This window comes from Amphibalanus amphitrite, unplaced genomic scaffold (genome assembly GCF_019059575.1).
Source record: "Amphibalanus amphitrite isolate SeventyFive unplaced genomic scaffold, NRLGWU_Aamphi_draft 001719F_arrow, whole genome shotgun sequence".
Taxonomy (NCBI): domain Eukaryota; kingdom Metazoa; phylum Arthropoda; class Thecostraca; order Balanomorpha; family Balanidae; genus Amphibalanus; species Amphibalanus amphitrite.
Genome location: NW_024883212.1, coordinates 76,516 through 94,996, shown reverse-complemented (window position 1 = coordinate 94,996; position 18,481 = coordinate 76,516). Strand labels below are relative to the sequence as shown.

The 18,481-nt window shown below is 49.0% G+C and overlaps 2 protein-coding genes across 2 annotated transcripts; one reads left to right on the top strand and one right to left on the bottom strand.

Moving 5' to 3' along the window:
* Window positions 1-246: 246 nt before the first annotated feature.
* Window positions 247-1,890, bottom strand: LOC122374825 (juvenile hormone esterase-like). The gene has a single exon (XM_043353814.1). The coding sequence runs from the start codon at window positions 1,888-1,890 to the stop codon at window positions 247-249; it is 1,644 nt and encodes a 547-aa protein (XP_043209749.1).
* A 1,218-nt stretch (window positions 1,891-3,108) lies between these two features.
* Window positions 3,109-18,174, top strand: LOC122374824 (juvenile hormone esterase-like). Its single transcript, XM_043353813.1, has 4 exons — window positions 3,109-3,333; window positions 3,393-4,361; window positions 11,012-11,099; window positions 17,999-18,174. The coding sequence occupies exons 1-4, from the start codon at window positions 3,109-3,111 to the stop codon at window positions 18,172-18,174; spliced, it is 1,458 nt and encodes a 485-aa protein (XP_043209748.1).
* Window positions 18,175-18,481: the final 307 nt, after the last annotated feature.

Here is an 18,481-nt window from a genome sequence, read left to right as displayed (position 1 = left end):
GACACTGCATGGGGCAGAACTGGAAGATGCAATTTCTTACTACTGATTTGTACAATAAAAAGAGCATAGCCACTTAAGGTGAAGGTTGCCGTATAATACATTGCTATCCTGTTGCATTCCTCTCTCGCATCCATCGTGTTGAACCGACCATGGTCAAGAATCGGGTCTCAGAAGCACGGGCTCCTGTCTAGTAGGTGTCTCCATTGCTCGTTGATGCGCACCGTTTGCCAGAAATTTACCCGTTCTTCAAAGTCTCTCCCCCAGCGCCGGGTGCGAGTTGAGCCTCATGTGGCGCTGATACTTTTCGGTGTAGATGGGCCAGTCTGGCGTTGGCAGCACATCCGAGCTGGGCCGACCAGTGCGCGCAAAGTTGGTCCACAGGTTGACCATAAAGCGGACCATGAAGTAGGCCGGAGTGCCGGGCTGCTCTCGGTCCCGGTTGGCTCTAGTGAACAGGTAGAGAGTATCCGCATCATGGCTGACGCCTAGCTCTGTGATTGGGTACGGCAGATTGTCAGGCTTCGGAGGATTGTCGCCAAGCGTCAGCCGTCCGGGACCCATGTGGTCCAGCACGTACTTGTACACAGGAGCATGCGCCGAGGCTAGGCGAATCTCTTCCGATATCTCGTTGACGAAGATTCGATCGGATAAGATATCCGCAAGTGCCTTTATCGTAACACTGCCGCTTCCGACGAAGAAGTTAATGGCCCTTATTGTTTCCTCGATTGGATCAGCTCCACAATCAAGGATCCTGAATCGGGACTCGCCGATCAGTTCGAGAAAGCTACTCCAAACAGTCAGATTTTTGTCAATGATTTCATTGACGAACTCTTCGGTAGGAAGTTGTTGTGGAAGAAACAAAGCGCCCTCCAGACTAGTCATGCCGGAAATCCACGGAACTAAGTTGAAGTTACCTGTGGCCAACAGCACTCTGGCATCATCCGGTAAGAATGGAAAGTTCCTCTCTCTATCGGCACGGGGACGAAAGCCGATGTTGTCATGTTCGCCGATGGCTTCCCATGCGTCTTGAAGAACCTGAGTTGGAGTCCGCTTGACACAGTCCACCAGGGCGTCGCTATTGGGCTGAAGGCATCCCAACTGTGTGGCCAATTTGACGGCCAGTCCCCTGCGCTTACCACTGGCCGCAAAGAAGGAGAAGGATGCACCTGATTGACTGATAGCGTGCTGAAACAATCCCTTTCCAAGGGGACTGAGCACCAGGAGCGAGACACTCGCCCCTCCTGCTGACTGGCCGAATATGGTGACCAGTCCCGGGTCGCCACCGAACGCCGCGATGTTGTCCTGCACCCACTGCAGCAGCAGCACCTGGTCCAGCATGCCGTAGTTGCCAGGAGCTGCCGCGTCGTGTGTTGTGAAAAAGCCGAAAGGTCCGAGCCTGTAGTTGAACGTCACCAGGACCACCGGCTCGTCCATGACGTAGTGCGGACCATAAATGTCACTGTCGCCAGAGCCGAGGTAGAACCCGCCTCCATGAACATAGACCATCACCGGCAGTCCGGTCAGAGTGCTCTCTCGTCCTGGCAGCTGGCGGGTGTAAACGTTCACGAACAGGCAGTCCTCGACACCAAGGCGAGTGTTGTTACTGTTGCTGTTGAACGCCTCGAACTGGGCGCACTTGTTGCCATGTTCTAAAGCGTCGACGATGCCCCGCCAGCCGGGGTGGCGAAGTGGCGGCTCGAAGCGCAGAGGGCCCACGGGCGGCTGTGCATACCGGATTCCCTTGAAGCTGAAGAAGAGACTTCCGTCGGCGCTTCTGTCGGTCGCACCGCTCACCGTCCCCTCCAGAGTGGTCACCAGCGGCCGATAGGGCGGGCTCAGGTAGGCAGCGGCCGCAGCCGCCAGGAACAGTGTCAGGAGCGCGGCTGCCATCCTACAACTGATCTTTGGCGGGGGCGGGCGGCCGTCTGCATCCTGCTCGACACAGGCAACAACCGGTCTCACGAGTATTAGCGGCGTTTTTTCAGTTCTTATCCATGACCCTGAGAAACGGCAGTTGCTGACACTCTTACATCTGCGTTGCTGGGGAAAGTCGTCCCGAATAGCTCACTTTCTGTGTGGGGAAGAGGACGGGCCTGGGAATAGGGATAGGGTCTTAGGCAGTTGGTCCGGCGGAGCTGCGTGGTAAGGTGAGGCCATTATGCAGCATATCGGTAACTTATGGGGGTTATCAGTCACATTAAGAGTACCTACCTACCTATGTTCCCTTTCCAACTTTCTCTCAGTTTATTGCGCCTTTGCACTCTCCGCCTACTGTTGTCGGGAAACTTGTCAGCCTTCCATAAATACGCATCACGTGTTCGTGCCGATCTCCGACAACAGTTAGACAACACTCGAGCTCAAGTTTTAGACAACAGCCGATTTTTTCATTCATCATGGTCCTTTTCAAGCCTGTGTCTGCATTATTTCAGATTGTAATGTGATGCGTACGGCCCATTTTGATCGAAATGGAGCTCTTCATTGATGTTCATAGTTCGTCATTATTTCAACTATGAAGCTGATGTAGGCATTCAATGCATCACAAATAACCGTTCGACTGTTGATATTGATAAGGATACTAACGGCGGCGATTTATATGCCGTTTTGAACGCAATAGAAGGGGTTGTCGAATTTTACCTTCGTAGATTGCAGGGCGCCACGAAGACTCAGCTGAAATAACGATGATTGACTTGGACAGTGGGCACCTGAAATGTAGACTGTGGAGATCATCGGCGGTCTCATCTAACTCCGGAGACATTCTAAGTGAAATTTAAGGAAAATCAAACTGGAAAAAGAAAACATTTACATGCACGAGATTAACCTTGCAAACGGCTGATGTCGTGACAAATGGCCGTGGAGCCTAGGGCGTTCCCACAGACAGGCAGCGCAGTGATATAGAGGGATGGAGGGCCCTGGACAGCAATGACTGCGAGCACAGGAAACTTGGAGGAATGAGATAACAAGCATATAAATTATCCTCGCGGCACGATACTGCCATAAAACAGCTGAAACAATTATCGTGTTTAAAAGCCCAAGAAACCTGTTGTTGCTGGGATAGCGGTAGAGCGGAGCTGACAGAGCCGCTCGTCCCAGCCAACGGCCAGTTGCAGGATGGCGGCCAGGCTATTGACACTGTTCCTGGCGGCTGCGGCCGCTGCCTACCTGAGCCCGCCCTATCGGCCGCTGGTGACCACTCTAGAGGGGACGGTGAGCGGTGCGACCGACAGGAGCGCCGACGGAAGTCTCTTCTTCAGCTTCAAGGGAATCCGGTATGCACAGCCGCCCGTGGGCCCTCTGCGCTTCGAGCCGCCACTTCGCCACCCCGGCTGGCGGGGCGTAGTAGACACTTTAGAACATGGCAACAAGTGCTCTCAATTCCAGGCATCTAACAGCAGCAGCAGGAGCAGCAGCAGCAACAACAACCTCAACACAACAACATTACCCGCATCGGTGACGAGGACTGTCTATTCGTGAACGTTTACACCCGTCAGCTGCCAGGACGGGAGAACACTCTGACCGGACTGCCGGTGATGGTCTACATTCACGGAGGCGGATTCTACGTTGGATCTGGCGACAGTGACATTTATGGTCCGCACTACTTCATGGACGAGCCGGTGGTGCTTGTGACGTTCAACTACAGGCTCGGACCATTCGGATTCTTCACAACACATGACGAGGCAGCTCCTGGAAACTACGGCCTGCTGGACCAGGTGCTGCTGCTGCAGTGGGTGCAGGACAACATCGCGGCGTTCGGTGGCGATCCCAAACTGGTCACCATATTCGGCCAGTCAGCAGGAGGGGCGAGTGTCTCGCTCCTGGTACTGAGCCCCCTAGGGAGGGGCTTGTTCCACCGCGCCATCAGTCAGTCGGGCGTGTCGTTCTCCTTATTTGCGGCTAGTGGTAAGCGCAGGGGACTGGCCGACAAACTAGCCGCGCAGTTGGGATGTCTTCAGCCCTACAGCGACGCACTGGTGGACTGCGTTAAACGGACTCCAGCTGCGGTTCTTCTAGAGGCCTGGAAGGCCACCGGCGAACATGACACCATTGGATTCATCCCTCGTGTCGATCAAGAGAGATTCTTACCTCTTCTGCCGGAAGACGCACGGGTTCTTTTATTAAGAGGCAGCTTCACCGTAGTTCCATGGATTTCCGGTATGACCGAACTGGAGGCTGCCACGTTTCTTCCCTTTGGGCTACCTGACGAGGAGTTTGTCGAAGCAATAGCGCAGAAAAATCTAGTCGCATGGAGCAGGTTCCTCCAACTGACCGGCGAGTCCCTGTTCAGGATCCTTGACTGTGGCGCGAACCCGATCGAAGAGACAATCAGGGTTCTCGACTTCTTCATCGGAGACCGTAGGGTCACGGTGGGAGCCCTCGCACGTTCTCTCCGATCGACTGATCGTGAACGAGGTTACGGAGGAGATCCGCCTCGCCTCGCTCCATGCGCCCGTCTACAAATACGTGTTGGACCACCGGGGTCCCGGGCGGCTGACACTTTCCAGGACTATGCCTGCGCCCGCCAATCTACCGTTCCCAATCACCGAGCTGGGAGTCGGTCACAATGAGGACATTCTGTATCTGTTCACTGGAGACACAAGGGAGTTCCAGCAGCCTGGCACTCGGGCCTACTTCATGGTCCGCTTTATGGTCAACCTGTGGGCCAACTTTGCACGCACGGGTAGGCCCAGTTCGGATGTGCTGCCTATGCCCGAGTGGCCTATCTTCACGGAGCGCACTCAGCTACACATGAGGCTCAATTCGCAGCCGGAGATAGGGGCAAAACTGTTTGGGGAACGGGTCAACTTCTGGAAAACGGTGCCCATCAACGAGCAATATAGGACTCTGTTGGACAGGAGACCCTGCTTTTGAGAGCGCTGAGAAGACGGTGGCCACAGTGGTCGATAAAACTTCCAACGTGCCAACGCCCGTTGGAGCAAGATATTAGCAATGCTTCGAAGAGCTGGAGACAGTCCGCCCGTCTACATGGATGCTTCCTTACGCCTAAAATACAGCATTGACTTATGACTTTCTAATCGTCCGGTGCTGTTATCGGCTGCTCGGTAAGTACCGCGTGTATGTTCCCTCATTCACTCCTGGTCACCCTTCGGTCACCCTCGCTGGGTCGGGCCAGTCGGCTATTTTTATCCTCTTTCCGGCTAGGCCACCCGCTGAGCTCTCGCCGTGCCGCGCCGTCTGCGAGGGACCTGACCCTTCTGCCGGGACAGGTTTCTCCAGGTGTCTCCAAGGAGCCATCATAGCGCTAAGGGTGTGCTCCGCATACACATACATTGATTTTCGCCCTTACTAGCAGGGCCGCTGGCACGCGTTGGCAGCGCCCTGCGGGCATTTTTTCGCTTAGGGTCATTTTGTGGTAAGGAGGATCAGAAAATCACCCTTCCAACTTTCTCCAGGCCTGGGCGTTTTATCGAGCGCGCCTGAAAACGCACAGTGGACCGAAATCACACTTCGATTGCGTTACTTCGCATTAGGTAATACGATAAAAGTCCGCTCTTTTCTCAATCAATACGGACAAGTGCGTTAAAGCACAAATATAAACTTTTGAATTAGAAGCTTTAAAATGCTAAATTTCAACATCTCTAAGCTGATGATAATCGTTAGTTGTTTCAGACTTTGGCGCGCAAACGTAGGCATTCAGATCCACCGTGCGACCGGTCACCGTATGCAGTAGTGTGATCAGTGTGATGGTGTGAGTTGGGGAGTCAAGGCCGTGTGGGGAGAGGGTGAGGAGATACCGGTGTGCCGACGCGGCGGATGGCAGTGAATTTTCAGGATAGGTAGCAAAAGGCTCATTCCCAGACGTTGTGCCAAATTTTGCGGCGCTACGCGACACCAACTTTTACGCTATTCGCGAAAAAAAAAACTTAGGGAGGCTGCTCCCCCCCCCCCCGCCAGGCGAGGGCTAAGTTGGAGACAGTGGTGGGACTAAGATGTTCGTTGGAGCAACTCCAAGCATTTTATCGACCTCTGGGTGGCCAGACACGTATTTAGAAAGAGCACTGTAAATGCAACCTGAACCTTGTTTATCCCTTGGCAGTTATCGCGATATCATGCAAATATATATTTTCGTGGCATTCAATTTGCGTTTATATTGAATACAAATGACACGCTTTATTACTTAGTGATGCTTTTTCCTAGCTAATATCGATCCCTCGCCGGACCTATTGATTTCTACATACGCCCTGGCCAAAGGGGTGGCGCGGGTACGACCCCCTCGCCGTTTCACCCCTTAATTGAGTTAGATCCTCTAGAAAAACGAGCGTATGCACCGTCTCGAGGCGCAGAGACTGGTACCCGATTTTAAGATCTCAGGCCAACCGGTGATCTCTGAGGTCAGGTCACGTGCCTCAAGATACGGGTTCGGTTTTAGGTAAATAACTTCGCCAGAAATGGTCGCAGAACCGTGATTTTAGCACCGTCATGTTCTTTGTTCTCAGGCACGTCAAATGATGTACTTTTGTTTTGGTGAGGTCAGTTTGAAGGAGGTGACCTCGGGTAAACGTCAGGTCAGAGCCACTCAGGTCACAAAGGTAATCGAATGAGGTCATATCGCATATCATTCGATTCGGCAGGTCTTCCATAGTCCATTGGTTGTGTTCCCGACTCACTAGCTCAATTTGATCGGGAGTCATTAACAAAAAACTCATATGACCTTAGGGACGTCTAAATGACATGACACTTAACCCGCCCCACTGCACAGTGGGCCGATATGCCATTCTAGCGCGACAGGGCCTGAATCTTCGAACGGAACCCTCTGTTTTTCGCGACTAATTCGCGTAAAAAGCGGCCGATCGCAACGAAACTTTCAGTACCCTCGCGATAATTAATTTCACAGCTAACCTGAAAATATCATGACCCTGACTTTAATGATCTTTGACCTGTGACCTTCTTTCGAGACCATGCTTGGCCGGAATCGCGATTCAGCGTATGTCGGCTCGCATTAGCCGCGAGTTTGCAGTCTTTTCGTGCTTTAAAGCGTTCAAACATGGGATATTATGTTGCTCCCATGCATTACGGTGGGTGTCAAGGTCACCGGAAGGTCAGGTAAGGTCAATGACCTTTGATGACCTTGGTTCACTTTTTCGAGTTTTACATGTTTCTAGGCTAGTTTTTGGAGCTGAATTCGAATCTAGCAACCATTTGAACATTTACTATGAAGCTTTGGTGCCTTCGTAACATGTTACGAAGCTGTCAGAGGCGGTTGCCACCTACTACAAATAGGTTCCCGGCAAAACCCTTACTGGTTGACCTGACCTGACCTGACCCAACCTGGCCTAAATGCATGAAGACATCATCTATGATCATAAATAACATTATATTCGTGATCAGCACCAAAAAAAAAACCATAGCAGCCACCCTTTACGACGTTCTAACAGGTCCCGATTTTCCCGACTTTTGGGTCATTGACCTGACCTGGAAGGTCAACCGATGACCTAGGACCTTACAATGGGGTATCGTCAGCTTCCTCTTGTCACGGGCAAAACGCTCGTCTTTTCCGCGAAGCTCTAGCTCGATCAGGGGCGAAACGGCAGGGGGGTCCAACGGACCCCTTCTATACGTTCGCGGCTGGAAAAAACACCACTAGGGCGAGGGTTAAGCCAAATCTGAGGGGTTATTTCAGAAAGACCTCTAAAAGAGCAATTGAATGCACTTTTTTTGCGACGATGTAGCTCTATTGGTCCCCGAAGTAAGGGCCGGTGTTTCGAGAAATGGTGATATACGCAACATTTTACCTTTGATGACCTCTGGTGACGCGACCTTTGACCTGACCTCGAAATGACTAATTAATCTATCTGGAATTTCGGGCGCTCTTTCGAATGCCACTTACTACGTGTCCCTATGTGGCCCAGGAGCCGAGTTAGAAGGGGGAGTGTTCAATCAACACCTCCCGGCTCGGCGCGTTTGACGCCGAGTACCGGTCCGGCGCGGGTTGATGTTTGACTGCTACATCCAAAGTCGCAAAAAGTCGCAAGAAATGACTGTTGGATCTTGTACTGCAATGACTCACTGACATGTAGCGAGATTTTCGAGGCGGTACTTTGCGGTACTTTTTTAAAAGTCTATTTGTGTGTGACATCAATTATGTGAAATTATTTTTCGTCTTTAAATCTTTGCGGTGCAAATACATCATAACCAAGTAAGAGTTCGCCATTTTCATGTGGTTATGTGTGTTCTGCAGAACCTGAGCTATTGTTTGATGTATAAATGTGGAATTCCTCCTCAAATTGTGATTGTTTTCGTGGATCAAAGATACGTTGTCGAAGAGTGCGGGGGACGAGTTCGGTCCAAACGATTCCGAAGTTCGTGTTTAAGCTGAGTTTTCGCCATGAAATAGCAATTGTGTTGAAAAACAAAGACCACAGCAATGTAGTATGATCATTTTTGAACAAATTGGTATAGGTTTCATTGCACATCCACAAAGTTCGATTTTTTTACCCATGTCGTGCTAGACCTGGCGATCGGCCCAGTGTGCACTGGGGTCTGTGTATAACACGCCCTACTGGGGGGGGGGGGGCTATTCATATTCCCCCCCTCCTAACTCCGAAACTACTGGGCCGATCGTCCGAATTCAAACGGCGTCTGATAGCCCCGGAAAAACTGTCGAATGGCTCCTAATTTCATTGACCTCGAGGTCACCGATGACGTCACAGGTCAGGTCAAAGTAAAAATTATTAGCATTCTGGCTTGTTCACGTTTTGGGCTCTAGCCGCCGTCTTACAAGTCAGATCAGGCTCATTTTTGGATCACACACTCGTGAACAGATGCTCTAGATACCCTGAGGGTACCAAACTTGTACTTTGATTTTTCAGGTCAAGGTCAGGTCATCACAGGTCACGAAAATATAATATCATGCGTCGGTCACGTGACACATGTTTTATGGTCCATTTAGGTCAGATGTTTCGAATTTGATGTCGTCTGTGTCATTCGAGGTCATTTTGAGTCGAATTTAGCTTAGGTCAGGTCACTTTCAGGTCACAAAAGGTCAAATTTTGAAGTTAAAATTTGTCAACAAAAAAGGTGTCGTTTGGATGCAGTTTGAGCTCAGAAACACGATGGTGCTATTTATATTGGCGTACGATGATACGATACGTGTTGAAAAATTGATTTGAAAATTAATAATTGTGATTTTTTGCAATAATGCCTAAAACATGGCCATTTTTGAAGATATTTAGCTAAAACCTGCTAGAGTTAGTCATAATAATGCGTTCTATCACATATATTCCGGTTTTTTGAAAAGTCAAAAACTTTTTGAAAAAATATAAATTTTGGATTTTATCATATTAAATTTTCCAAATTTTCAAAATTTCGAAAACCGAGATAGCAGTTTGATAGCGCAGTCTATTCGGAGTCCTCTCATGCAAAGAAATTGGATCTAGCTTAAAAACTGAGCTCTTGGGAGCGATTGCCGTGGTTCAATGTTTTGCATCGAAATCGGCCGAACATGACGTCACTCTGACGTCATTTCCGGCCGACCTATAGTAGTTATGAAGTTCAAATTTCGACACAAGGTGTCAAATTGATGCAGCCTAAGGTACTGAAAGTTTGGCGTCGATACGTCAAGCGGTTTGGAAGTTATTGCAGAAAAACGGGAGGGGGGCTATAAATAGCCCCCCTCTAGTGGGGCGCGGGTTAAGTTGATATGATTGCTGTAATGCAAGACGATGTGAACAGTGGTACACCGTGTATATTCTGTTTAATATTTATCGGAGAAATTATCGATAAATATTGAAACAGCACGTCTCTCTCTCTCTCTCTCCTCTCTCTCCTCTCTCTCTCTCTCTCTCTCTCTCTCTCTCTCTCTCTCTCTCTCTCTCTCTCTCTCTCTCTCTCTCTCTCTCTCTCTCTCTCTCTCTCTCTCTCTCTCTTAATCGTCAATCATACTCACTTCTTGGCCAATAGGAGCCAACAAATCATTTTCCATGTCATAGTTAAATTTCAGTGATTTACACAAACCAGAATACGCTGTTAATACTATGTTGCAATGTTTTTGCCTTACGGAGGGTTGCAATAAGCTCGCCACTGAAGTAAGTACATTCATTATGTTCACGACGCTTTATGTTCAGAGTTGTTCGAGCGCTCAGGCGCAGTTTTACGCAGCAGTTTACAAAATAAACTATCGTACAATATGTAAAGGCACTGCTTATACAGAATATCGCTGTACCTTAGGGACTGAAAGCGATGGAGGCGGAAGAGGTGCACTTATCTCCGCAAACCCCACGTATTTTCCAATTGAATGGTATATCTCATAATAGTACCTATGTACATTGTACATACCACAATTCATAATTCCCTCGTGTAGGACAGCTCGCCACGACCTGTGCTAATCCTTCCTTCTAGTTAAATACAACTTTAATTTTCATATAGGGAGCAGTACCTATGCTAAAAAGAAAAAAAAATGCCAGGTTCTCATAGCCCCTTTTTAGTGCACTTGTTTTCGTGTAAAGAGAGACCAAATCTATCCATTCATCATGGCAAAAAGCACCATCTCACATATTAAGAGATCAAATGTCATGTCAGAAAATATCGCTTTTTGTGACGTTTTGCACTCATATTTGTGCAATACCGCTTGAATCTCCTCCCCAGCCTAGTAGATCCACCCAAGCCTTCATGATGACCTGTAACATCCAGCAGGGCCCTCGCGCTGACATATAAAGCCCGCCAGTCCCTCGCGCTGACATACAAAGCCTGCCAGTCCCATGCGCTGACATGAAAACCCCGCCAGTCCCTCGCGCTGACATACAAACCCCGCCAGTCCCTCGCGCTGACATACGAACCCCGCCAGTCTCTCGCGCTGACATACAAACCCCGCCAGTCCCTCGCGCTGACATACAAACCCCGCCAGTCCCTCGCGCTGACATACAAAGCCTGCCAGTCCCATGCGCTGACATGAAAACCCCGCCAGTCCCTCGCGCTGACATACATAACCCCGCCAGTCCCTCGCGCTGACATACAAACCCCGCCAGTCTCTCGCGCTGACCGACAAACCCGCCCGCAGTCCGGTGCTGACCTGCAGAATCACGGCATGCGCTGTGCGTGGGCGCCCGGCGGGGCCGAGCAGACGGCGATTTGGCCCGTCTGGGACGGTGGGCGGCCGACCGGTGCTCGTTATTGTCAGACAGTCCGCACCGCCAGCTTTCAGCGCGGCCACAGACACTCCCCGTCTGCAGCGCGGCGAGGGGGGACGGGACGGCGCTCCCTCCGCCCGTCCCGACAGCATGTAAAGTGCGTGCTACTTCGCCGGCCAGATGGAGCCGGGAGCATTCATCATCGCCCGGTCACGAGTGCTCGCTGAACGTGGGCTGAGCGTGACATCACTTGATTCAGGGTCGGGAGAACGGCCATTGAAGAGAGGAGAATTACAAGTGAATGGCGGTTCCAAACAGCGTAGTTAGCGGCCTCCACAATTTCATTTTATTTAGTTTTTTTAGCTTGTGTGTGTAATTGTGTATTAACCTTCGGTATTTTGGTATTTATGGAGAGTTTTGCCATGCTTAGCGATTCTTGCTAATAAGTATCTGAATTCCTAAAATGTCTTCAACATTATGAATGGCCGGCATCACCGGCTCTCCACCCGCCCACGCAATGCGCGGCTTGTTGTGCAAGTCCTGAGCCTGGCCATTGATGGGGAAATTCCAGGTAGTTGACAGAATTTGCAGAGATATCATGACGCCCACGCAGTCTGGGTAGTGGCGATCGGTCTTCCTCCGCGTCACTGGCATCGTCCGCGCCCTCCAGGGCAGTGACCGCGTGTGCCGCGCACGGTATACATACAGTCCGCCCAATCCAGTAACCGGGTGTGGCACACTGTCTACTCTCTACAGGCTGCCCCCTCCAGTGACCGAAGTGCAGTGCACTGCCTCTAACCAGGGATGCGGAGCCGTGGAAATTTCAGACGGCTCCGGCTCCGGCTCCGGCTCCGGAGAAAAAAATCGGCTCCGGCTCCGGCTCCGGCTCCGGGTGAAATGTCATGGCGGCTCCGGCTCTGGCTCCGGCTCCGAGTAAAATGATCCGGCTCCGGCGGCTCCGGCTCCGGCTTCTACTCAGTACATCCCCTATGCGATCAATTAAATACGGGTGGAAGAAAAAAGGCGATGGGATTGGTGCACGTTGCTTCTGTATTTGTATAACAAGGCTATTTTGAATACCACAATGTTTTACGCCTTGTACTGTCAAACCGAACTAGGTAAATAATTGTTTCCTCTTAAAAAAAGGAGCCGGAGTCGCCCCTTTTTTGACGGCTCCGGCTCCGGCTCCGGCCGTTTCACGGCTCCGGCTCCAGCTCCGGCTCAGGGCAAAATATGCCGGCTCCGGCCGCTCCGGCTCCGGCTCCGGCTCCGGCTCCGCATCCCTGCTTCTAACCCTTCGGTGAATGAGTGTAGTGCACTGCGGATGACCGATCCTGGCAGTGCCGCACTTCTCGGGACCATAATAGCTGCGTTGAAGTCGTAAAAACGGACTCAATCCCTATCTCTTTAGTTGGAACCCCATGCGTTTCACCGATACGAGAAGCTATAAATTGTCGCAGCGGGGCGACTTTTCATGAGAGTTCTGAGCAAACATTTGTTCCGCTTACCATTTATGCGATTATCTTACACGCACGTCGCACATCCATCTTTGGCTTCTAGCCAGTAGTTGAGCATCAAACATTATGTATTATGTACCGATGTTTTGACAGCTCCATGTGATCACACCGCGCCAGCTCAGCTGTGCAGCTACTATCTTTTATCATATGCTGCCCCGGGGTCATAAAGGCAGTTCCTATCCGGAAATACCAGAGCTGCTGGTTGTGTAGTCCGCTTCCCGGTGCACCCGGCTGAGCACCGTCTCAGCAGTACCGTTTCCATGGACGGACGGCCACAGGACGCCTGGGGCTCTCTCATTACGAGGGCGAGATCGGCCTCCGCGCCCGCCGTGCCGCTCGGACCCAATGGCCGGCGCTCCCTGTCCGGGCCGCCCCGGCCGCCCTTTGTCCGAGCTGAACATGGCGCAGTCGGGCAGACGGGGTTGGCTCGCCTCTCCGATACCTTGGTGGTGGGGTCTTATAAACTGCTCAGTGTTCAGTGGCAGGAGGCATTGACTCGCCTCCCCGGCTACTTGACGATTGAGTCCTAACTCGTATTCAGTTCTGATATGACCTGTTTGTTCAAAATGCCAGGGTGCTCAACATTGTATGATGAGCTGGCTTTAAGATCGGCTCTCTTGTTCACCATATTTTGGTTGAGTAACATCACGATATGCATCCTCTTTCAAAGACAGTTAAGAGCCCCTGAATGCCGGATTCTGCTAAAGCTTCCTCGTCAGTTGCTTATGTATGCTCAGTGCCAACCCCGGATAATAATGCACGTATCGGTCCGCCTATTGGTTTGAACGGATTCAGGACTTATCCTGAAATAAGTTTTATTGTTATTATAACGGGATCTGGTGGTTTATAATCGTTTTTCAGTCTATATCATCCTGTCATAATCCTGACTTAGCAAATACCTACCAGTGGATTTTATAGGTCGTATTGTAAGGCCGGGGTATAGGCAGTTTCGGTGTACTTTGTGGAAAGGCACGAAATGCTCTAAAAATGCTCTTTACGGCTGCTTTAGCTTGAACGTTTTGAAGAGTGACCGCAACCTTGACTTCACCTCATTTTAGTCGTGATTCATGTCAAAGCATGCTCATTGCTCAATGAGGATTCTGAAGTTATGTGAAAAATTAGGCTGTGTTTTGACTCGGCTGCACTATGATAGTTATATGAAAAAAAAACTAGACAAGGGTACCTATTTATCAAAAGAATTTGTGATAAAACAATCTGGACAACTAACAATACCTACCCTCAATACGTGGTATCACACAGCTTATTAAAATATGAATCACAAAGCATTCATGCTGGCGTTAAAACAAACCTGGAAAACGAGCCACTCGTTGCCCCGGAAGAATGTCTAAATTCAATGCATATTTGCCGTTATGTGATGGTGCAGGTGTGGTGCCAGGTGAAACAATTAATGAAATACTTTGCTATTCGTCCTTATACATTCGGACAGATTTTTAGACTAACACAACTCAATACTGGTTGCTCTGATGTAAATGTTTCTATCATAAATATAAATCGACGGTCTTACTTAAAGTGACCATCCCACCTTAGCATTAGTTTTTAATCGGGGTCCCTGGCTTGCACTTATCGGTTTGGGGACTCACAACATCGAGAACTGCTTTAATTCGGAGTTATTTAAATTTCAATTTCAAACTTGCAGTTTTCAGATTCCAGGGGCTAATGCGTTTGAATGGCCCTTAGAATTTATGATGTCAGCGAAGATCTAACAATTTTTGAATATTATACTAAAACTATCGGTCAAAGGTGGTGGTATATGCTGTTTAGCGCGCAATTTCTGCCGCACTTTTAGGATGCAAAATTATTGCTTCCAAGTGACGTCTTAGGAACAGCGGAGGTCCCAAAAAGTAAACAAAAGTAAAAATCTAATATCTTGAAAACCAGTGAATGTTTTTCGGTGAAATTTGGTAGATATTCATTTTTGATCTTTCTTAACCACGGGACATCACCTTTATGCCGATTCATTAACTTTTTTGGAGGTGGGAGCTGGGAGGGTCCCTTTAATAGCTCCAATGGTGGGTTACGATGAGTCATGGTGCGGATCTGCTCACTGCTCAGTGTCCATATAGTTTAAAAGCAAAAAGATATTAGACTCAATTAGGCCCTTAACCCGCGACCTGGTGGGGGGGGGGGCTATTTTTTGCTCCCCCTCCAGACTTTTCGATATATCTCCAGAACCGCTGCGCCGATCGTCACCAAACTTTCAGTACCCTCCCGGACATCAATTTTACACATTGTGACCAAAAATTTTTCCAATGGCTATGATAGGTTGGCCGGAAATGACGTAAGAGTGACGTCATGTTCTGCCATTTTCGACCCAAAAAAGGGTTTCGCGGGAACAGCTGTCAGGCCTATAGCTTTGCAAATACAGAAAAATGATAAGGACATAAAAGCTGTAGATTGGACAGGGCTACAAAACTGCTCTCTCGGATTTTTGAAATTTTTGGATTTTGACCCCCAAAAATTAAAAATTAGATTTTTTGAATATAATTATCGAAAAATCCAAAAAGTTTTTTGAATTTCGCAAAAACCGGAATATATGTGATAGTCCTTACCGCCTTCCATCCACATACCAAATTTGAGATTGATATATCTTTTTTTGGCGAAGTTATAGCGAAAAAACTGTTCAAAATTGATGACGTCAAATTTTCAAACTCAATTTTTAGCAATTCTAGACCCCGTAGCGCAAAACAAAGACCACCATTAGACTCCCCGTGACGAGCTGCATCGAATCAATACCCATTTTATGCAAAACTATCAACTTTAAAATTTGACCTTTTTTGGCCTGACCTTGACCTGACCTTGACCTGAACTTCACCAGAAAGTGACCTTAGCCGTACCTGATAGTCTTATAACCAACACCATTGAGTTGGAAATGAAAAATTGGCCATAAAACATGTATCACACAACCTTAGTAAAGTTGGGCTCATGTGACCTGACCTGTGACCCTTGGTGACCTGACCTGTGACCTGACCTGGTATTGCCAGTGACCTCTAATAGCAACATATCTACTAGGCAACTGACGCCCTACCGCTGATTCTCGAGAAAATGCGTTTTCCTCGGTGTTATAGCGCATTCCCTAAAACACCCGTGAACGGAGAAACATTTCATCTTTGACCTGACCTGTGACGTCATCGGTGACCCCGAGGTCAATGAAATTTGGTTTCCTGCGACAAATTTGACAGGCCTTTCGAACGCCGTTTGAATTTTGCGGATCCGTGCAGTAGTTTCGGAGATACGAGGGGGGGGGCAAAAAATAGCCCCCCCCCACCAGGTCGCGTTATAAACAGACCCCACCAGGGCGCGGGTTAAAGTAACCATCCCACCTTAACATTAGTTTTGAGTTGAGATAGCCAAAATGGGGTACCGGTTTGAGCACTCACAAGATCAAGAAATGCCTCAAATCAAAATATTTAATTTCAAAGTTGCAGCACTTGGATTCAGCGCGGCTAATGCATTAGAATGTCCCCTCTGAATGTGTGACGTCAGCGCAGATCTAACGATTTTAAATCTTTTACTAAAACGTATGGTAGCACGCGGTGGTATATGCTGCTTTGCGCGCAACAAGTGCCGCACTTTCAAATAAAGTCGCTATGGAACAGCGGAGATCCCAAAAAGTAACCAAAAGTAAAAGTATAATATCTTGAAAACCAGTAAATATTTTTCGATAAATTTAGTAGATTTCGTTTTCGGTCTTTCTGAACCGAGTGACATTACTTTCATGCAAATTCATTAACTTTTTTGAAGGTGGGAGGGTCCCTTTAATTTAAATAGTTACACGGAATACGGATTCAATAAAAAAAAGCTCCTGAGACACTATTGGGGTCCGTCCCGTATTCTATTCGCTTGCTTTTGATTTTAACAGTAGCCCTTCATCGAGATTATTTAGAAATCTACCATGAAATATAACCGTAAGATTTAAAACTCGTTCTGTTTTAGTGGCACCGCTAGGCTCAGATGCGCATTTTAAATAAGACATCCGCATAGATTAGGTGTGCCGAAACATGGCTTATGCAGCATCATCTCGGCTTTAATGAGCTTTTGAACTCCCTTCTCGTGTTTTCTTCAATCCTCCAGCATGCAATACTTCCACAGAAATACAGCGCCGTCCATCTTCCAGAGGTGCTACGCTGTTTGAAAACAGCCAGCCGGAACTATGAGGCGCTGTCGTCGATAACATTACGTACGTTAGTTAACGGTCCATAGGCTTCACGGATGGACAGCCCGAAAGAGGCGACAACCTTTCGAAGAAGCTAACCGCAAACCGTACAAATGTTTTCGTCACGCTCGGGACGCGTCCCGTTTGACTTTCAGGAATAGGGGATAAAATAAGGCTAGGATTAGCAGCATGCGAAATTCGACTACTTAGCATTGCTTGCATTGTTTATCAGAGAAGTTCCGGCTAGGTTATTCCACGCGTGACCGTTTGTTTGTGCCACCGATTCTACCCGACCGTTGTTGACAAAACCGCAAATGTCACGCGACTGTGCACATCCCTATTGACTGGATTTATCGCCTATGTACCATGCATTTGTTGACATTGGGATTGTGGCCATGCTCACCACACCGCTCCCACTCGAACACTTTGTATCGGGTTGTGATACCGCGATGTGGGTGTTGGGAACGCCACGCGAGTCTAGCGGGACGTTGCGGTTTGTCAACGCCATTTGTGGCTGATTTTCGGTGCCCACTTTCTCAATACTACTCAGCATTTTCGTGGACCTTGGAAGACCAAAACGGGCTGATACTGTAACAGGTCGGCTAGCTCTTACCTTTTGAAAAGTTAAATTGTCATATTTGACCTTAAATCAACGGTTTTAGACTCCAAAGAAAAAAACACTGTCAAAATAACTGGATGTTTTGTGGATAATGTTTTTCTGCAAAAGCTTTTGGCTAAAAACTTGCACGACATTGTTTTCTAAAAACCAAGGTCATGACTTGACCTAAGAAGGTCATATTGCATAGCATTCAATTCGTGCCATTGAGCTGAACACACCAAAGGCGTTTTCATTGCCCTATCAAAAGTTATTGTCAACAACTGCTGGAGATCTTTCATGACCTGAGATGACCTCGAGGGCATGAAAAGGGGTCACAGGTGGAATATTCGATTCGGGGAATGTTCGAGGGGTGTTCAAACGCCCCCTCTCCCACCCATTCCTGGCGTGGGTTTAAATCTCAAGTGTAGCGTCACCGTTTTGAATAATTTCGACCATACAAATGTTCGCATGTATACATCTATTGAAATCGACACTCATGCAAAAGGCAAGAATTCGACAACTTTGAAAGATAATGCTACTTATAAATCTCAAATGATACTATCATGCTGTAGCACAGCTGCTTCATTTTAGCACCATCGCCATCTCTGCGTCCCCGTGAGACCCTCAGTTGCAAGAGCACCCCAGCCGGCGCCGCGGCCCACCCGTCTGACCCACAACACGGCTGGAGGAGGCGGCTGCCGCACCCGTCTCGGACTTCCCAGCAGTGAGCGGCAGCGCGGCTCGTGCCGCCGTGTTGTCCGGCCCGGGGCGCCCCCTCCCCAGAGCCGACACTCGGCAAATTAGCGGCAGCAGGCGGCCCCTGGCCTCTGTCGATCGTCCCTGAACCCTGCCACACCGTCAGGTGACCCCACAGGCCGGACCCAGACACCGGGACCGGACCCAGACGGAGCATCGCCCCCGCCGAGCTGCGTGAGATGGGGAATCATCTGTACCCTGCGGCAGTGTTTGATCAACTATTACATAATCATGTTATGGCGATTTTACGAAACGGGTAGAGTTACAGCATTTGATATGAAAGAAGTCATTGAAATTTGAAGTAATGAGTGAGAACACGTTTTGAGATTCGAATTTCGATAAGCAGCTCCGCTCA